Below are 21,854 nucleotides of genomic sequence, written 5' to 3'. Positions count from 1 at the left end.
GGACATTTTTCACACACGGACATCTGATCCCAAATTAAGCTTGTACAAAGCTTGTACTATGGAAACCAGACAACTGATATACTACATATATTACTTTTCTTTTGTAAATACATACTTATATAGATAATTACACCCAGACTCAGGACAAACAGGCATGTTCATGCACACAAATGTCTGTCCCGGGTGGGAATCGAACCCACAACCTTCAGCGTGAAAGGCAAGTATCCACCAACCACGCCAACCGGCTCGTCTAGTCTATTAGCGTTTAAACAATTGAGAGTTTATTTATTTGTGATAGAAAATTGCGTGTTATGTTTTTCTTATAATTTGGAAAGAAAGTTAGTTTAATATTCTTAAAAGAAGGGTACTTGTTAAAAGAAGGGTACATATATACGAAGTAATAGACAAATTTAAACCCGCGGCGTTCCTCGCGTGCTTTCTTCCTGATTACAATTTCTAGTAAACCATATTATTCGAGACCTTCAAAGGTTATGGCAAATAAGTTCAGGAGACGTTGCTAGTTCAGACCGGCAGGCAGAAACCAGGTACGTATAAACAGCAATTCGACTGATTACAAGAACGACTGACTTTTTGATAAAAATATATCGATTATATACGCATATATTGGTGGTTGACAATATATAATTGACGTCAGTCGATAGTAATGCGCTAGAAATATGTATATAACGATTATGGATGTATATTACAGTTGCTTAAAGAGAACTTAAACAAGAGACTTTAACACAAGAGTATTAATAGGATTTTATTTTAAAAAAAATAGTAACGCCTGATTAGACCAATGTGACAGGCGGGCTTTTATTGAGTGCTGGCAGTCACATAGCGATCTAACAGTAACAACCTGTGAATGTCCCACTGCTGGGCTAAGGTCTTCTCTAATTTTTTTTGAGTAGGTTTTTAGCTTATTCCACCACGCTGCTCCAATGTAGGTTGGTGGAATACACATGTGGCAGAATTTCAGTGAAACTAGACACATGCAGGTTGCCTCACGATGTTTTCCTTCACCGTCAAGCACGAGATGAATTATAAATACAAATTAAGCACATGAAAATTCAGTGGTGCTTACCCAGGCTTGAATCCACGATTATCGGTTAAGATTCTCGCGTTCTAACCACTAGACCATCTCAGCTTTTGATGGTGATCTATTGAAATAAAAATTATTGGTCTAGTACAGCCGTACTCAACCTGGGACCGTGTTTTGTGGTTTTCCCACCAGATGTTAATTTGTTTTCAACTATTTTAAATTTCAAAGATTTCTTATTAACACATAAATAATTTTAATTAAACAACTGCTTTTGGCGGACATTGCAAAGTGTTTGAAACGTCAGGAAATAATAAAAAAATGTTAAAATATATGCTATAAATCCGTTCATATTTGTTTAATTCAAATTATTACCTAAATATTTTTTGTTTGCGGCCCGCAACATCATGACTAACGTGTTTGTGGCCCCTATAAAGAAAAGGTTGAGTATGGTAGCCAGGTTATCTCTGACAGGGTATTTATGACAGGCGGGTTTATATATTATATTGAGTGCAGTCGTATAATGATGGTGATACATTGAAATAAAAAACATTGGTCTAGTAGCTAGGTTAGGCCTGAAGCTTGTCAGCTAGCCCAGTTATGCGCTAGTGATCCCGTGGCGATCCTCCAAAAGACGGGTACCGTAGGTTTTTAGTGGGTATTTCGGTGTTCGGGGACCACTAGGCGCTCTTGGACACCGGCGAGTCCTACATACCCTCCCACTTCCGCGGGGAACTCTTTTATTTTTCTAGCGAGAAAAAAAGGCCTGAGATCCTGGTTTGGATATATGGAGCGTTGTCAGTTGCATAGTGATAGAGATCTTCATTTTCATATCATTTGTTTCAATCAATCAACATCCAATCATTGCCCACTGCTGAACATAGGCCTCTCCCAAGGTGCGCCAAAGCTCCCGGTCCTCCGCCTTCGGCATCCAGTTGGTGCCCGCCACCTTTTTAAGGTCATCGGTCCACCTGGCTGGAGGGCACCCTACGCTGCGCTTGCCGATTCGCGGTCTCCACTTTAGGACTCGTCTGCTCCAACGGCCATCGGTCCTACGACATACGTGACCAGCCCACTGCCACTTCAGCCTGCTAATTTTGCAAGCTATGTCGGTGACTCCGGTTCTTTTTCGGATAATTTCGTTTCTGATCTTATCCTTCAAAGATACTCCGCGCATAGCTCGCTCCATAGCACGCTGAGCGACTTTGAATTTGTGGACTAGTCCCGCAGTTAGTGTCCACGTTTCGGCACCGTATGTCATGGCAGGTAAGACGCATTGATTGAAGACTTTCGTCTTCAAACATTGCGGTAGAGACGACTTGAGGACTTGACGAAGGTTGCCAAATGCTGCCCATCCCAAGCGAATTCTTCGATCGGCTTCCTTCTCGAAGTTGTTCCTACCGACTTGTATTATCTGTCCTAGGTAGGTATATTCACTAACAACTTCGACAGGTTTCCCCTCAACGTATATCGGCCCCGGCACGACATGCCTATTGAATATGACCTTGGTCTTATCCAAATTCATACCGAGACCGACACACCGGGAAGGCTCGCCTAGGCAACGCAGCATTTCGGTGAGTTGTTCCAGCGACTCTGCTTTGATGACGATATCGTCGGCAAATCGAAGGTGTGAGATGTTTACATTGACTCCATACACAGTCCAATCCAGCGTCTTGAAAAGGTCTTCCAACGCGTTGGTGAACAGTTTCGGGGATATCACATCCCCCTGTCTCACCCCTCTGCGCAGTTTGATCGCCTTCGTCTTACAGTCCTGGATGTAGACAGTCATTGTAGCGGCGTTGTACAGACATCTCAGTACCTCGATATATCTCCAGTCGATATGACATCTCTGCAATGAGTCGAGCACTGCCCAGGTTTCGATGGAGTCGAAGGCTTTCTCGTAGTCCACAAATGCCATACACAGCGGCTGATTGTACTCTTCGGTCTTCTACACAATCTGCCGAACAGTATGGATGTGGTCCACGGTGCTGTAGCCTGATCGAAAGCCAGCTTGCTCTGGGGGCTGGAATTCGTCAAGTCGTCTGGCGAGACGGTTCGTGACGACTCTTGAGAACAGCTTATACACGTGATTCAGGAGGGAGATTGGTCTGTAGTTTTTCAAGAGGGTTTTATCACCTATCTTGAAAAACAGTACCACCTCACTCCCGCTCCACGTTTCCGGGGTCTTGCCATGTTGGATGACAGAATTAAAGAGGCGTGCTAGCTCTTTCAAGACCGGAGTCCCACCTGCCTTAAGCAACTCTAACTCTAAGCCGCCCTAATCTCGCCTTGGTCAACGACCGGGAGCTCCTCGGAGTAATGGCGCGTAAGAGAGGCGCGCTGGTCATCAATACTGATTCCCACGGGTTTATCCGATCTTGAAGAGAACAACTGCCCATAAAACCTCTCTACTTCTCCGACAATCTCAGGCCTAGAGGTAATGACCCCACCATTTTCAGTTTTAAGATTTGTCAGACTCGGCCTCCCAAACTTGCGAGCGAACACTTTCGATCCCCGATTTTGCTCAATCGCAGCCTTGATGACACGGGTATTGGAGCGTCGGAGATCGCGTCGCGTCAGCGTTTTTATTGTTCGGTTTAAGGCCTTATCTGACAAAAATGATGGTAGTTCTCGTCGTTTTCTCATGAGCTCGAGTGTCTCAGCAGAGAATTTTGGTGCGTTGTATCTTCTCTGTGGCGGAAAACACTTGCGGGATGTGTTTTGCAGTATTTTGACCAGCGTGTCGGTTCTCTCTTTGAAGTCGATATTTAGAGTGCCTCGAGCCAAGCCGTGATCACTTCCGGTATTAAGCCTGTTGTTCACTGAAACATCACTAAATATGTGCCTTTTATTCGAAATGATAAAGTCTATCTCGTTCCTTGTCACGTTATCGGGGCTTCGCCAGGTCCACCTCCTCTGAGGCTTCTTTTGAAAGAAAGAATTCATCAACCCCCTGCGCTTCGAGAAAGTTTACCAGCATTTGCCACCTGTGATTTCTGCAGCCCAAGCCTTAAGGTCCGACTTTCGATTCACCGCTTTCTTGTACTCCCACTTTAGCATTAAAGTCTCCCATAACAACATTGTAGTGGGCCTTCGAGGTGTCGTTGAGGGCCTTTGCGATGTCCTCGTACATCGCTTCGACCACATCATCAGAGTATGTCGAAGTTGGCGCATATACCTGTACGACCTTCTGGGAGTACCTGTCGGAAAGTTTTAGGACAAGGTACGCTACCCGGTTCGACACACTACTGATTTCCACAATGCTGCTAATGAGATCCTTTTTGACTAGAAAACCGACACCACCCTGGGAGAGGTTATCACCTACGCGGAAGTAGAGTAAGTTACCGGACTCTAGAGTTATCGTGTCCTCCCCCTGTCTTCGGACTTCAGATAACCCCAGTATATGCCAGTTTATATGACTTAACTCTACTTCTAATTCGGCGAGGTGATGGTCCAGCCTCATCGAGCGTCCATTGTACGTTGTCATGTGAAGTCGTCTTATATGGTAGCCTGCCGTGAACCGGTGATTCTTAGCACCCCCTGCCCTGCCGATACCGCGACCGCTACCTTGGTCGGGCCTAGCGGGCTTGCCGTTAACTTGGGCCCTTTTTTTGGGCGCATCTGCCATTAAGGAGGATTTGCCCATACTCGCCGCGCTGGGCAGGCATGTTGGCGAGCGCAGTAGGGGGGTAAGATGTTCATGGGGGGGGGACGCTGCTGCCCATCCCCCCTTTTCCTCGTCCCTCAGTCGCCTCTTACGACACCCACGGGATGAGATTGGGGGAGTACTATTCTAAGCCGGTACTCCACGGCATCATCATTTGTTTAAGGTGATAATATTAGCAACGTATGTATATTTTTGTAAAGTATAGCTCGATCGGTGGAGAGCCTTAAGCTTTCAACATCCTTTCTAAAGCTTATTGTGAATTATATTGTTCGTGGCATCATTTTTGTTTTTCGTTTTGAAAGCAAATTGTAATTGTCTAGGAATAAGTGTAACGTGGAAATAATTTGTTTTTGGGTTCCGCAATAAAACACGATGTATGAAGTTTTGCTAACTTTAAATTAGATTTATGAATTGAAAATTAGTTTTGGTAGTACTTTTTAGTATTTATGTATACTGTAGACCACGTAGGCCTTTTATATAATAGTGAATCTAAATTTAAAGCGAATAAATAAGCGAAACGCAGCTATATATAACAATATTATATACTAAAACTTTTCGAGGATATAAAACAATACTCGTTATATTTTATCTTAATTTATACTTGATGGTAGGGCTTCTCGCAAGACAGTCTGGGTGGGTACCACCCACTTATCACCTTTTCTAGCGTCAAACCACAATAGACAGATTGTTGTGTTCCGGTTTGAAGGCACGCTTTCACGCCCACAGGCACACGGGATATAACTTCCCAAGATTGGTGGCGCATTGGCGACATAATAGTTAATATTTTTTCCAATGTTCATCTTGCCTTCCAATTACAATACCAATAAAAACAAATATTCAAATATTCACTTTTATTTAACGAATATGAATTTGCCAAGAGCTGGCGCGTATTTAGCCCAAAGACTGAGTCTAGCGGTGCAGAGATGCAACAGTTCCAGCGTCTTGAGTACAATGCCACAACCTTTTTAGACGGCATGTTTGTGCTTTAAATTTGTGTTTTTTTTTAATTTCGTATATTATAAAAGTGTGTTCATAGTTCCAACAAATAAATATATGTCAACAGGAAATAAAAATCAAAAAAAAATTCACATCATCATATATATTGATTCTGAATGATTCTAACTGTCAAACTATACTGGTAATTAAATGTAAATGATTCTTTAACGCGTTCCGTATGAAATCACGTTCTTCAACTTTGTATACAGGTTTATATTAATGTTTTACAACAGGGATTTGATATTTGCTATAAATTTTTAAATTAATTGCAACTGTTTATAGAAGGAACCTGATTTTACTGTTGCAATATTCTTTTAATTGACTAATAAAAACTATAATTGTAAAACTCAATCGATGATGTTCGCAAGTTCGATGACTCTGGGATTATTTTTTATTTGATATTAAAAAAAAAAATAGAAAGAAAAAAAATTGAAATATTTTAAAGTCATTTAAGTCTATGTGTTGTCTCAATTACATTTGTTAGACAAATTTCAGACAGAAAACAGACACATAAACGAACAAAGAAATATATATATATATATAGATTCAATAATATGATAAAAAAATAACAATATTATTTTTATATAATTAGAACATGCAGAATAAAATAGTGTTATTTCTAAATTTTTCATTAAACATAAAAAAAAAATATAAAGAATACTAGTCTATTCAGAGTTTGCAAAATAATACTCCTATTGCTTATTGTTCTCTTAGCAGAAGCTTGAAACTAAGTTGAAAAAGAAATAGCAATATAAACAATACCTAAGTGAAAAGTATTATCTTGACACGCGGTAGCGTTTCATGCCATGTATAAGCTAACAAAACTGGCGAGCAACACCATGTGTAATACACGAACCATTTGGTATAATAATACATATAAAGCTTTACTTGTAAATGTTGTTCAGTTATTATTTAAACAATGCTGTCTTCTTTTTTCGAATATCAAATCAATGACGTCAGAAAGATAGAAATCACTACTTAATTAAATACCGTTAAAGAACGTTTGTAACATATTTTTTTCCGGAGATAAACATCTTAATGTTTTTAAAATCTGTTTGTTCATCACGAATAAACCACCGAAATTCTATAGGCGTATTCGATGATTTTATCTAAGGATTTGATTGAGTGTGTTAAGAGCCCTGAACTTTGTTAATGTATTAAATTCCGGGTATATAATCTTTGCGGTGTATCTTTCAAAGATTTATCTATCGGATATAAAAAACTAAAGAAGCATCCTGAGCCCAGTGGGGCTGATGTCGGAACTGCTTCCATGACTTAATAATGCCTTTGGATGTAACTTAAAGAAATACTGGTTGTTATTTGTGGAATTGGAACTCATTATTGGAAGCGTATTTATTTAATGGCTTAAACATGATCATAAGAATATCACACTTGAAAATTGATTTCACAATTCACAAACATAGACATACTCGAAGGACAGTTGACGCTTATCCATTCGCAATAAAATATTATAAAGTACTTTAATGTTGACAAACTTATTATTGAAATTACATTGGCAATGTAAGGAATGGATAATAAAAATATCTCACATCGCCGATGTCTATGGGCGGTGGTGACCACTTAACATCAGGTGACCCATTTGCATGTCTGCCTCCCCATACAAAATATAATGTTTTCTGTTAATAGTGTTATTTTTAAATATGTTGTAATATGTATTTGTTATTGTTAAATACGCTTTATTTTTATCGCTTCATTAATTCCAGCATTGTTTCATATAATTGCTAATATTATAAATGAGAAAGTAACTTAGTCTGTCTGTCAAGCTTTCACGCCTAAACTACTAAACGGATTTTGACGAAATTTGGTATGAAGCAAGCTTAAACCCTAAGAAAGGACATAGGCTTTATACCAAACACCTACCCTCTAACAAGCAGGCGAAAACTAGCTTCCTAAAGACAGGCTTTGGTTTTTATCTATTTTAAATCTATAAAAAAAACGTTAAAAATACCTAGCTGGATGTAAGCGTCACAGAGCTTTTGGTTTTATAAAAATATTACCAGAAAAAAAAACTATAAAAAAATTGTAACTAGTTAACACAGCGATGGGTTATTTAATTGTCTTATAATTTTATGTAAATAATTAAAAACATAACAAAAAATGTAACAGGAACGAGTAATCAACAGATTGTGTTCGGATAAGTTTTCGATTGTAACAAAGAAAAAGGAGGTCTATAAACTTAGCGGTGTTGCTAATCAAAAATTATAATGTTCAAAAACTAAGGCGCTGTGTAAAGGTGCGTTTCCACTTATAATTTCTTTAATTTTAAAAAAAAGCCGAGATGGCCTATTGGTTAGAATGCGTGAATCTTAACCGATGATCGTGGATTTTAATCCGGGCAAGCACCACTGAATTTTCATGTGCTTAATTTGTGTTTATAATTAATCTCTTGCTTGACGCATTGGAGTAGCGTGATGGAATATGTTCCAAACCTCAAAAGGGAGAGGAGGCCTTAGCCCAGCAGTGGGATATTAACAGGCTGTTATTGATGTTGTTATTGTATTTCTATAATTGCCAATATTTGCAATTCTCACCAATGGTTTCAAGGTACGCTTTGGTCAAATAGAATTGAGATAAGTCTGAGCAAGCGTAATCGATTTCGCCTACGACGGCCAATTGTGACACCAATTCCATCGCACACAAAGAAATTTGGCAACTCCTTTCTTTGTCGCACTACCAAAAAATGGAATTCCTTACCAGCTCACGTGTTCCCCTCCTCTTACAACCCGGGTTCCTTCAAACGAGGCGTGAAGAGGCATCTTGCGGGCCGGCAAGGCGAAGGCGGCTAGTGCAGAACGTTTTTCCTGTCTGTACTGGCCGTCGTCGCGTTTGGACTCTACTACCACTTACCATCAGGTGGAGTAGAGTCATTTGCCATCCCGGGGCATATAAAAAAAAAATCTCAAGAGAGATTAGCCAATTGAACAAGATATACTATAGTTCTCTGTTCCCTCCCTCTCATAATCCGATGGGACGGCAAATCGACACAACAGGAAAGTCGCAGGACCAACGGCTTTACGTACTTTCCGAGGCACGGCAGTGTACACACTTGCAAATTCCAGACTCCGGGTTGTATACATAGAGCAATACATGTTTATATTTTCGGATAAATTTGATGTTTAGCACATAATTGTGGGACTGAGACAGATGGTTTATAGCAGTGGCGCATGCCCACCAGTGGGATAAAGAAGACAATTTTTAGTTGAAGTTAATAAGTAAATACGTAAATTTGCCAATTTTAATTTTATGATGAATCAGTTTAAGACTTGCTATTATTGTGTCACGGTTCTTACCTTAACACTTATGGTAATTTTATGCAAACATTTCCGTAGTAAATTAGGTACATACGTGTAGCGCAATAAAAAATAACATATTGATAACAGCTGTCACAGATAATTGAAATAATACTTAGTAATATTATAAATGAGAAAATTAGTTTGTTTGTTTGTTACGCTTTCACGTAAATACTCAATCGTTCATTATGAAATTTCGAATACATTATGTCAGGGATACATAAATGGATAAGTAATCTATACATATAATAAATCTGTAACTGATCGCTGTCTGTACATGGAAAATGTTTGAGTAAAACTATTATCGGGGTTCTTTATCAACGCAATAGAACCCAAAACAATGATTGTTAGAATTTTTTGTCTGTTTATCTGTGCGTTTGTGCACGCTAATCTTAGAAACGGCTTAAGGGATTTCATTGCGGTTTTCACTAATATATTGTGGCTAACTTCACTTAAATTTTAGTGTTTGTTTTATTTTAATTAGTTTATAAATAATAAAGCTATGTCAATTTAAAAAATCATGTCGAACATTTATTCGATAAAATTTCTATAAAATAACTGTTTTTCCAATGTAAGTTAAACTCTATATGATCAATTATATTTAAAAGGGTTCAGCTTATGCTGGTACATGTCGGTTAACTCGCCCATGCGTAGACATGTCTATCTTTCAAGTCAACCTTAAAAGATATAAACTTTTGTATGGTAATCAAATTTGTTCTAAAATAATGCATTATTTGCAAAGTCGTTTCTCTAAAATATTAATTCTTATGAAAGATATCGAGATAAGATCATAGACAGTTTTCAGTACTTTTTAAAGTTTTAATATTCATACATACATACATACGTTTATTTTCCGATTGTAAATAACTTTCTAAGTTTAATTTTATAGGTTAGGTAAGTATTTCGTTTCGTTATCGCATATATATTTTTGTCATGGTTTTGTCAAATTTATACTTAGTCGGTTAGTATGACAAGTGAAAAATATACAAATAAAAATTAAAAATAGTACAAATCGTGACCGCGTGGAATGGTGGCAACAATGTTAGCAGCATTTCCCCTTTGAATCGCAATTCCGATTCTCTGGGCGAAATGAACCAGTTGGTTAGTTGATAATAAGTACTTATTAAAAAAAAATACGTTTTAGTTTTAAAAGGACACAATTTCCATTGAAGGTATTTGAAGGTAAGGTTTGCAGTCACAATAAATAAAACACAGGAAATAACATTCAAGTATGTCGGAACAAATTTAAGGGAATTATGTTTTTCTCATGTATGATTCCAATTGTATGTTGTCCTATCTAGATCGGCGTGATCGGGTACAGCAAAAACCGAATAAATACTAATATCCCATGGAAGTAAAAAAAATTGTATATACTGAGTGGTTTTTTTAAGTTATATGCGGATGAAATCACGGGCACAGCTGGTAACAAATATTTTTTATTATTAAAATTTTAACAGATTAAAAATAAAATAAATTACAGCTATATTCGTTTTTTTTTTTAAATAATCACCTAAGCATAGATATGGTTAATTGGTATTTCATTTCGAGTAGATACCGCTATTCGTCTTTATAGCTTTTTTTTAACTTGGAATTGCTTTAATTGAATTATTCATAGTATTTTTAAAGAAATTTATTATAATATGGTTTTGTGATATTCTATTTTTTTAACAAAAACTTTTTATAAGATTTATAAAATATATATATTAACTTTAAAATATACATATTACGCTGAGACGGCCAAAAGAAGAGGTGGCCTTTGAGCAGCAGGGAGACATTACTTCGGTTTTATATGCACACAGTAATCATAAGACATTTATGTGAAATAGTATAGTTAGAAGATTTCTTGGTCCCTACAACAGCGTTGGTAAAAAAAATCCGCCATTTTGTTTGTAGATGTAGAGGTAAAGTAATTAATTCATTATTGGCGCGACTTGTGATTTTTTGAATGTGCACAATTGTATTATTTCGATTTTTAGAATAATTGAGTGAGTAATTTACATCAATTTTTATGATTTGGTGTTCTATTTTTAAAAAGGCCAATTCGAGTTTTTTTTAAATCATTTTCACTTCTACGTATTTGTAATGCCATACACACAAATGTTTGGAAAATATGTTTGACTGCTTATCTGTCTCATCTCTGTGTACGTTTCAATCAAAAACCACTGAATGGAATTGAATTAAATTTTCAGAGCAATGACATTAAATGCAATGTCAAAATTATTGTTTTTTATTAACAGAAATGAATATTTGAAAATTGCAATCTTTACAATATTTTATATATGTTATTTTTATTTCTTTAGGTAAAATCCACGAATAGTGCCGCAAAAACATTTTATTATTAAATAAAAAATTTTATATTACGATGAACATCGTGTAGTTTGATGCAATAATGAAAAAAGACCTAACAAATACAACCTGTACCATATATACCTACCCGTTGTCTCGATTAACCAACAAGATTTACATGCCAAGGAAGTTCTGGCCATCGTGCATCGGACCGAGACGTACGGTCACACCCAAGATTTACGCCACAATATTTGCAAAACCAAAACTGAATGGACGTGTTCTTATCCTTGAAATAATTAAAAAAGTTCGTTGACTCGCGCGCTGGCGGGAAGACGTTTCTATTATTTTTTTTTTAATTCTGTACCTTCGTCGTTGTATTGTGACGATGATCTTTAATTTAATTCCAATTAAATTTATTTAATTATTATTTAAAGTTAATAGTTAAATATGTATTAGTTTTAATATTTTGATTAAGTTTTTATTAATTATGATAAAGCGGTATTGTAAGAAATGCTTGTAGAATTGTACGTTAAAATGTTTTACGTACAAGTTTTGTGCCCGGTTTTACTCGCGTCTGCTGTACTGACGCTCACCATCGATTCTCAACTCGGAACATCTGTAGAAGGTGAGATATTTCTACTAATATTTAATCAATACTACTAACAATAGCCGAGATGGCCCAGTGGTTAGAACACGTGAATCTTAACCGATGATCGTGGGTTCAAACCCGGGCAGGCACCACTATATTTTCATGTGCTTAATTTGTGTTTATAATCGTGAGGAAACATGCAAGTGTCTTATTTCACTGAAATTCTGCCACATGTGTATTCCACCAACCCGCACTGGAGCAGCGTGATGGAATAAGCTCCAAACATTTTCATAAAAAAAGGAGTGTAGGCCTTAGCCCAGCAGTACGACATTCACAGGCTGTTACTGTACTACTAAAACACGTTCAAAAAAATGCACCATATGACCAAACATCAAAATCAACTCAGTCTTTGTCTCATGATCGTGCATTTTTACAAATAAGCATAAAACGAATCTTAAACAGAAAGTTGATTAACTGATAATGTACTTTTTAATATTACATAATATTATGTACTTTGTATACATATAATGCGGAATGTTCGGTACAGTGGTTAAGGTGCACATATGTGTGTCGCGTACTGCGGGTTCAGGGTATATTCAATTTGGCAACACTATCTATTTAGCTCAGACGGCCCAGTAGTTAAAACACGGTGACACTTAAAAGATTACGAGTTCAAACTCAGCTTTTAACTGCTGAATTTTCATGTGATTAATAATGTGTTTATAAATTTCTTGCTCGATGGTGAGAAATCCTGCATGAGTGAGCCAGTGTAATAACAAGTTACTTAATGGGTAGGTTCACTCATCAGATATTCTACTACCGCCAAACACGTAGAATTGTTGTGTTCGTAAAACATCTTAATTCCCAAGGTTGGAATATATTGGCGATGTAAGGAACGCTTAGTATATCTTATAGCGCTATTGTCTATTGGCGGTGGTGACCACTTACCAGATGGCTCATTTGCCCGTCCGACTTACATAGTATGGTTATCGAAGATGAAATTTCACATCTTACAATTCAATAGTAACAAATGCTTATATACTCTATGACGCAATGAGACCGTAATTACAAACTCACTATATTCTTAATTTTAAGATATTTTTAGAAAAAACAATATACCTCTTACCATGCAATGGTCTATTTAACTTATTATATATATTTATATATAATAATAAACTTATTATATATATTTATATATAATAAGTCAAACCACCATGAAAACGAAGCAGCGTGTAAAGTGCTAGCTTATGATAAATCTCGTTTTGTTTCTTTAAACAACAATCCTTATCAACTAATAATTTTATTATATATTTTGTAGGTCATTCTTACCGGTTTTCTTGATACAATAACAAATCGTTGACATTAATAAGGACTAATAAAAGCCTACTCGATTAGAGAATATTTTAATATATTTCGGTTAGCTTTTGCAGTGTGATTCTATAAAGAACTCACTTCATTATACTACACTACACTAAAATATTGACACTCAACTTATGGTGATATACTATTTTGATGCGTGTATTCTTGAAATGTTATAATTATTATTGTCAATGTCACATCTCACTCTGACATTTCACTACCGTTGTCTGCTGTGAGTTTAAAGTTCATTATTATAGAACAGCCCTACAGATTAGTGCGGAAACCATAGTGAACTAAGCGATATGATTGAATTTAAGACTTTTATCGTTGTTAATACCGTTATTATGAGTTATGAGTTATTACATGGGGATAGGATTTGTGCTAGCAGGACTGGGTTGGTAGCCATATACCATTCTACCGCTAAACAGTAATATTTATTATTGTTGGTTTAAACGTTAACTGACGAGGGACATAACATTTTAATCTCAAATGTTCTTGGAGTAATGACGTCATAAGTTATTAAATTGTTTACTTAATTTTTTGAACATTTATAATTTACTGTCGTATATGAATTGGTTGTAAGTAGAACTGGTGGTTCTCTCAAATGTCCCGTTTGCCTGTCTGTCTTTATTTTATAATAAATAAAAAATCTTAACTATGTCATCTGTGCTAGAGATTTTATAGTGTACTAGTGCGCAAACACAGATCACAGTTAAGTTAGGCACTCTCTATTCCTTAACATAGTCGGATGGAGCGGAAATCCGACACCGGAAAAAGGTCCGAACCGATACCAATTAATGGAGCATTACAAGTGGTATATAACTGTATTCCAGAAGTTTCTTATTTTTCTTATTCACTTATAAACAATGCTGTATCTTCTTGTTTCGAAAGTCAAAATCAGTGTTTAGTTAAACAGTCGCTAAGCATGGCGTAAATAAGAGCGGTGTTCACTAAATAGTAATTTATATATAAAAAGAGCATGGAACTAAGTCATTTTGTTACGGATTATATATAAATTAATTATATACAATTAAATTTATACAATATGACCTTCACGAGAATATAACTAGATTGCAAAAACATAACGCATAGTGTGAGTTAATTAAAATTCTAACACATATTTACGTAATTGTACCGTCTTGATCATTTAACGGAATAGTGAAGTTAGAACTTGGTACTGGTCTAGGTAGGTACACCCATAATCTACCGCTAAGCAGTTATACGAGTAATGAGCTAGTGTAACAAGTTCATGGGACATAAGTTACCTTACACCTTAGTTTCCAAGAATGGTGACGTTTTGGCGATGTATGGGATGGTTAATATCTGTTTAAAGTCAATTCGCGCTCGGTAGTGAAAGGAAAAATCGTCGTGAGGAAACCTGCCTGCGACAGGTGTGAATTTGTCACATACCAACCTGCATTCCAATGCAAATTGTGATGAAAAATAGCTCAAAAATTCCTTAAAAGAAGACTCCAGCTGGGGGACATTTACAGCTGTCAACTTTTCGTACTTTTTTGTAATAAAATCTGATGAACGTACACTTGGCAAACAACCATTATAATTTAAATTCATTACATTATTTAAAAGAATTCAATCTTTCGACACATTAATTACGTTTCAAATCTCGATTTACAAAATGCTAAGAAAGTAACGGCGAATTAAACAGTACCACTAAATTGAAATTTTATATGTATTTTAGTTAGGGTTACCATTCGTTTTGGTTTTTGCGGATTTATTTTTATTATTGTATTTGTTTTTATTTATTTGAAAAATCACATAAGCAGTATATACAACATATGATTCAGTAGCATCTTTTATTAACATATGTCATGTGTGTATATGTATATATATGTACCAATTACATATATACACACACTGACAAGGTAACTAATACGTGCTAATATTATACTTAGTTTCTTGACAAAATTAACATTTCAAGCATGCTTAATTTTTTTAATTAAATTTTTATTTAATTTCAAAAAATGAAGATTCTTTATTCATCTGTCTATATATACATATTTCTTTTGTCTTTTTCTTTTAATTTAAAATAGATAAGGAGACTGCCTGAGAGTAAGCTAAACAGACACATTTTATTCATTTATATAACTTTTTGTTATGTAATTATTTTCTCAAAGATAAAATTAACTGTATTCTAAGTATTGCTATTTGACGGTAGAATATGAAATTAGAATATGTGAAATGAAAACCCACCTAGACGGGCCTGAAGCCCAAGCGAATAAACAAGATTATTATATGTAAATAAAACGGTTATGAGTTCGTTTTTCTTTATTTCCATAAAAGTCATTATATACATTTAATTCTACACACATTGTTAGTAAATAACAGCCAGTAAATGTCCCACTGCTGGGCTAAGGCCTCATTTCCTTTTTTTATTGAGATTTAGGTTTGGAGCTTATTCCATCGCGCTCCAATGCGGGTTGGTGGAATACGCATGTGGAAGAATTTCAGTGAAATTAGACAATGCAGGTCTCACGTTGTTTTCCTTCGCCGCCAAGCACGAGATTAATTATAAGAACAAACTAAGCGCATGAAAATGTGGTGCTTGCCCGGTTTGAACCCACAATCATCGGTTTAGATTCACGTGTTCTAACCACTGGCCATCTTGTACACATATAGTCAACAATATATTTCCTTTGAGAATAGAATCAAGTACTGAGTTTCTTGTCCTTACATATCGGTAGAATGGTAACATAAGTATTTATGTAAGTAAAGAAAATTTTGACGAAGCGGCCATTACTGGTGGAATTTATTCGATTTGTTTTTTCTTTTTTTCTTATAAGAAATTTGTGAGTCAATGTTATGAGCACAAAGGATAAGATATGAGTCAACGACTCAGGAACTTATAATGGTTTTTTAGTATCGTTCGTTTATTTAATTAATTCAAATAAATTAATAATGACTTCCGCACTAATATTATATATGCAAATGTGAGTTTGTTTGATTCGCCCATTGATGATGGACGAGGTTAATATTTTATACAGTGCCAATATCAATGGATGGTGACCACTTACCATCACATGGCCAATTTGTTAGTCTATCTTTTAAAAATAAATCAATAAAAAGTATATAAATAATTATAATCCTAAATGATTCATTATAACATAAGACTTAAATTTATTAATGAGCAAAGTTAAGGATAAATGTGGAATTTTATTATAGAAAGAATACCTTCTTCTTGGTTGTGTTATTGACTGTGTGGAGTCGAAAAATTGATATTTTAAGATCACATTTATTTCATATATATAAAGATATGATTTATATTATTATGAATATGCATAATATTATTGTAAGTATATTCTAACAAATATCTCTACTTTATAAATTATATCCCGAAGGCAGTAGGACTTAAGATTATAAATAGATTAATATTTATTTAAGTGAGTCTTAAAAAAGTCTTGTTTGAGTTGTTTTGAAGTCTGTTGAGATGGATCCAACGAGAGTGAGCATTAGAAACGTATCCAATGGAGACGTTTCTAAGGGATAGAGACCTATAATGATCCCGTTTATTTTAACGCTTCAAGCGCATTTGGAGTGATTGCGATTTCGTCGTTCTGACGGAGGATGCGGTATTATGCGATGTATATTAATAAAACTTAGCCTTAATTTCGGCCAGAATGGCCAAGTGTAGAAACTAATACGCTTGCTCTCATAGGATATCGTGCCATACCGCCACACGTCGACGACAGCGCTCTCCTATGTTTCCTTGTCTTTTAGCCTTATTCGCCTTAATTTTGGCGTTTGTCATTTTATTTTTGGCATAAACTATCGTGATGCATTTGACGCATCAATTTCATTTAAGAATTTGAATTAGTGGGGAAAGGTTTTTATTTTTTATTATAGTATAGGTAGGCGAACGAGCATATGGTCCACCTGATGATAAGTGGTCACCAACGTCCATAGACGTTGGCATTATAAGCATTTTTTTACATCGCTTACATCGCCAATGGTCCACCAACTTTCGAAACTAAGATGTGTCCCTTGTGCCTATAATTACACTGGCTCACTCACCCTTCAAACCGGAACACAAAAATACCAAGTACTGCTGTTTCACGGTAGAAATATCTGATGAGTGGGTGGTACCTACCCAGACGAGCTTGCACAAAGCCCTACCACCAGTAAAAAGGTGGTAAAATATATTTATCCTGAAGAGATTTCACATGTTAATCCTATTGTATATGAGATTTATTTTCATTTTCAGATTGCTTTGACCGAATATCGATCGGCGAGCAGTTACCACGTGACTCCATCTATCGGAACGTTACCGAACTAACAACGACTGAGTGCGAGCAAATATGCAAGCAGGATAAACAATGCCAAGCTTATGTTTATGGGTACGTATTTTATCTGACTGTAATATATATTATTAATAACTGCGAATTCTGAGAATACTGAAAATTCTTTGTTTTTTTTTTTAAATTATTTTGTCGTCCCTTGTTTATGCGCTTATTTGTACCAAATTGTATATTTGTAGGGCCGGCTGGCGTAGTTGGTAGATATTTGTCTTTCACACGGAAGGTTGTGGGTTCGATTCCCACAGGACAGACATTTGTGTGCATGAATATGTCTGTTTGTCCCGTGTCTCGGTGTAATTTCTATATAAGTATGTATTTACAAAAGAAAAGAGTATATGTATCAATTGTCTGGTTTCCATAGAACAAGCTCTGTTTAGTTTGGGATCAGATAGCCGTTATATATTTCCCAATTTTAGTAAATATAAACTATAAACTAAACATACTATATACTATAATACATTTTAAATAATAAATGTGTTTTTTTTTAAGATATTTTTTTTTTTAATTTTCAGGGTTGGCGCTAAAGGGAACGCTACATGCGAATTAAGTAACTTAAGCGAAAATGAAATAAAGGAAAAGAATTTATTCCAAAAAAATCCAGATTATGACGTCTACGTCCGAAGGTTTAATTGCGAACAATCAGCCCCAACACCGATTGAGCAACCATTTGAAAACAATGAAAATGGACCACAACATAAACCAGTTAACCGTCCAAGTGACGAAGATGCCAAAAAACCTTTGTCTGATGATCTTAATCCTTACGAATCGAGTAGACCACAACCTTCATATGCAGCTAATAGACCATATAAGCCAAACTATAATCAAGTCAACTACGAAAGACCTGATGATTACGGAGCATACAAACCAGACAACGATAGACCACCGAGTTATGGAGATCATAAGCCTCATGAAGCACCATACAGACCTGAAAGACCATACAGGAATGCAACGAGACCAGACCCTTACGATCAGCTCTATTTTCAAGATCCTTACAAAAAACCACGCCCCGGTCTATGGAGACCAGATCCTTATCATCCTATTCTACCTGGAGATGAGATTCAAGATATTTATGGATCCGAGGCCCACAGGCCTCAGCGCCCAGATTATGTAACTGAAAAACCTCAATACCAGTATATTATAAGGCCTAATAGAAAACCATATACCAAACCCGAAGACCAAGGGTATTATAATCAACCAAAACCTGAATACCAGAAACCTGATCCATATGGTTCTTCTCATCCTAATGGTCCTATAGGACCCCCAATAAGACCCTACAAGCCCACAAGACCCAATGATAAGCCCAGTTACAGTTATACCGACCAATATGCCAGTAATTATGGCACATCTCAAGATAACTCTATTTACTTGGAAATATATGATCCTCCACGACCATATAGACCTAGTGTTAATGAAAGACCGTACTACGGAACTGGAAGTGCTGGTCAAAATTATGGCCAAAGTTATGGATATAACAGTTTCTCAAATCAAAATTCGTATTCTCAGAGTCAATTACAATACGGCTCTAATTCTTTGAATTATGATAGCCACAGACCTCAAAAACCTACATATGGAAATGGTTTGCCCAATCAAAATGATGATATTGGCTATGGATCCAGACCAGCTTATAAGCCAAAACCCTCATATGGTTCGCATAGCCATCTTAGTCAAAGTTCCCATAATCAAGCGTTATACGACGAAATGTATGCCACCAACCAACAGTACTATAATCAAGGTCATGGAAGTGGTTACGGCACTCAAGTATCAAGTACATATGGTGGTAGTCAAAATCAATACACCCAGCAGGAAGTGCATTCTAGCAGCCAATATGGAAATTCACAAAGTGGGTACGCTAACCAATTAACCAGTCACAATAATCGACCTTCAAATCAATATGGTCAAAGTGGTAACAGAGATCCACCATCCAGTAATTATGGTCAATCTAACCAACAGTATGAATCTACTTATGGCGATAAGAACCAGGTAACGAATACTCAAAGCGGTTATGGGAATCAAGCTTCAAGTTCATACGGTAGTCAGACTAACCAATATGGGGTCAGCCAAGAATCTCAGAATAATAAATATTCTACCACTGAAAGTGGTTATGGTAACCAAGGTACAAATAATAATGGCGGTCATTCTAACCACTATGGTGCCAATCAAGATTCAGAAAGTAATAAATACTCATCTACTCAAAGTGGTTATAGTAATCAAGTCACTAGTGGATATGGAGAGCAATCAAACCAATATGGTTCCCATCAAAATTCACAAAACAACAAAATTACTAACCCACAAAGTGGTTACGGCAGCCATGCTCCAAGCTCAGATTCACAAAGCAACAAATATGGTAACAACCAAAGCGGCTACGGCAATCAAGCCTCAAATAGCTACGACCAGCAATATGGCTCCCATAGTACACAAAGCAACCAATATAATTCTCAAAGCGGTTATAGTAACCAAGTCAGTAACTATGGCGAAAGTCAATACAATTTGGACTATGCCAATTACCACGGAAGTCATCTTGGATATGGGATCCATCACTTGTATGGAATAAAACCAGGTAGTTACGGAAATGAACCAAATGATCATAAGCCTTTATCAGGCAATAATGAACCATACGAATATCAAAAGCCAAACAGACCACTTAAAGACAGACCAAATTATCAAGACAACGCTAAACCAACATATGGTTCAGAAGCAACATCAGGTTATGGGCATCGAGATAAAGATTATAAGAAACCGGATGCTATCCCCGGTTATCAAGATAGACCTGATTTGAAACCGGTTTATGAACAAGGAATAGATAAATCAAATGCACCGGGTTACAACGTGGGACCAATCGGTGATAGGGTTACATCACGACCAGTAGCCGTTGGGCAGTATGGTAGAGATCCAGGAAAAGATATTTCATATGAAGGTAAGTTTTTTTTATTTATTTATACATACGTTTGAAAAGTATACATTTTGTTAAATATCCACGTCTCCAGTATGAGGAACGTAATTTAAAGATTTCGTGAACATGTATTATTATTATGCCTATTCCATTGGAAAAATTATAAATAAAGAAACCTTAGAATTACATATTCCATACGATCATCTGTATATAGGGTATACTTCGTAGTAGGGCTTTCTGATAGATCACCTGAGTATGTCCCACCCACTCATCAGATATTCTTATATGACTGACTTAGAATAAAAAATAATATGCGACATTCAATAAAATAATTTTAACATTTAATTATTATTTATTTATATCAAAATAGCGTATCACTGGTTTACAAAATTCCACGAGAGGGACACGAAGATGGTGCCTAAAGAATAGATCTGTAGACATTTGTACGTTTAAAAATAATCTTACAAATAAAAGTTTAAAATTCATATTTAAAAACAAAATAGAGATAACTTAATGTTAAACGAATTATTTTCAATATAGCATATTTGATTAGATGGCTTTTGGTCATGTCTGACTAAGGATATTGTATACTCGTCAGTACTCAAGAGATAAATACAACTTTATGATGAGTATCATTATTAATAAAAACTGTATTGTAATTTTAAGGGTGAGTGAGCCATTGATTACAGTGACCTAGGTTAAAAGAAAAATATAATTCATTTAAGGAGGCACTTTTTAATAGTCATTTTACAAGATTATGTTAAACTCGTTGTCTTTCGTGGCTTCGACCGCGTGCTAGGGAGAGGGGGGCACGTTAAGTAGCTTATAATGCTTATATCCTACCTCAGGATTAAAGCTTGCTTCATATCAAATTTCAACAAAATCGGTTCAGTGGCTTAGCCGTGAAAGCGTAACAAACACACAGTGTTACTTTCGAAGTTATAATTCGTATTATATACCAATGTATAGATGTGAAGCTAACGCCGATTCAGAATCGACACGAATCTTTCTACTTAGTTACTGTTTTAATTTTAATAATACATCATACAATATATTCTTCTTTGTCCAACCCTCTTCCCAGTTCAGCTGGGGTCGGGTCTCCTTGTACGTCTGCACCAGAGAGCTCTGTTCTGGCTTGTCTGTGTACTCAGATATTCTTTCCGGACCTCTTTTTGCATGTTTGACCGCCAGGTTGGAGGCGGTCGTCCTCTTCCCCGCGGTCGGTCCGGAATATTTAAGGCTTCCTTGATGCGATGGTCATCGTCACGTCTCAGGATGTGGCCGTATCAGCGCAGTCGCAATACATAATACAATATATTATATATAAAAGTTTTCACATAATTTCCACGAGTCCGTTAATTCCACATGTATCAACAACCTCGTGCCTTTGTTTCAACACAAATC

General features: G+C 36.1%; 1 protein-coding gene across 1 annotated transcript in view; it reads left to right on the top strand.

Annotated features, from left to right (window-relative positions):
- The first annotated feature begins 16,882 nt into the window (after positions 1-16,882).
- LOC126779024 (uncharacterized) overlaps positions 16,883-21,854 on the top strand; it is a 38,545-nt gene continuing 33,573 nt past the window's right edge. Inside the window, exons 1-3 of the mRNA XM_050502773.1 lie at positions 16,883-16,892; positions 17,467-17,599; positions 18,073-20,474. Coding sequence (XP_050358730.1) covers positions 16,883-16,892; positions 17,467-17,599; positions 18,073-20,474 — 2,545 coding nt within the window. The remainder of the gene's footprint in view (positions 16,893-17,466; positions 17,600-18,072; positions 20,475-21,854) is intronic.

The sequence above is a fragment of the Nymphalis io genome, chromosome 28 (genome assembly GCF_905147045.1).
Source record: "Nymphalis io chromosome 28, ilAglIoxx1.1, whole genome shotgun sequence".
Taxonomy (NCBI): Eukaryota; Metazoa; Arthropoda; class Insecta; order Lepidoptera; family Nymphalidae; genus Nymphalis; species Nymphalis io.
The sequence above is the reverse complement of the archived record's forward strand: the minus strand, read 5'-3'. Positions and strand labels throughout refer to the sequence as shown.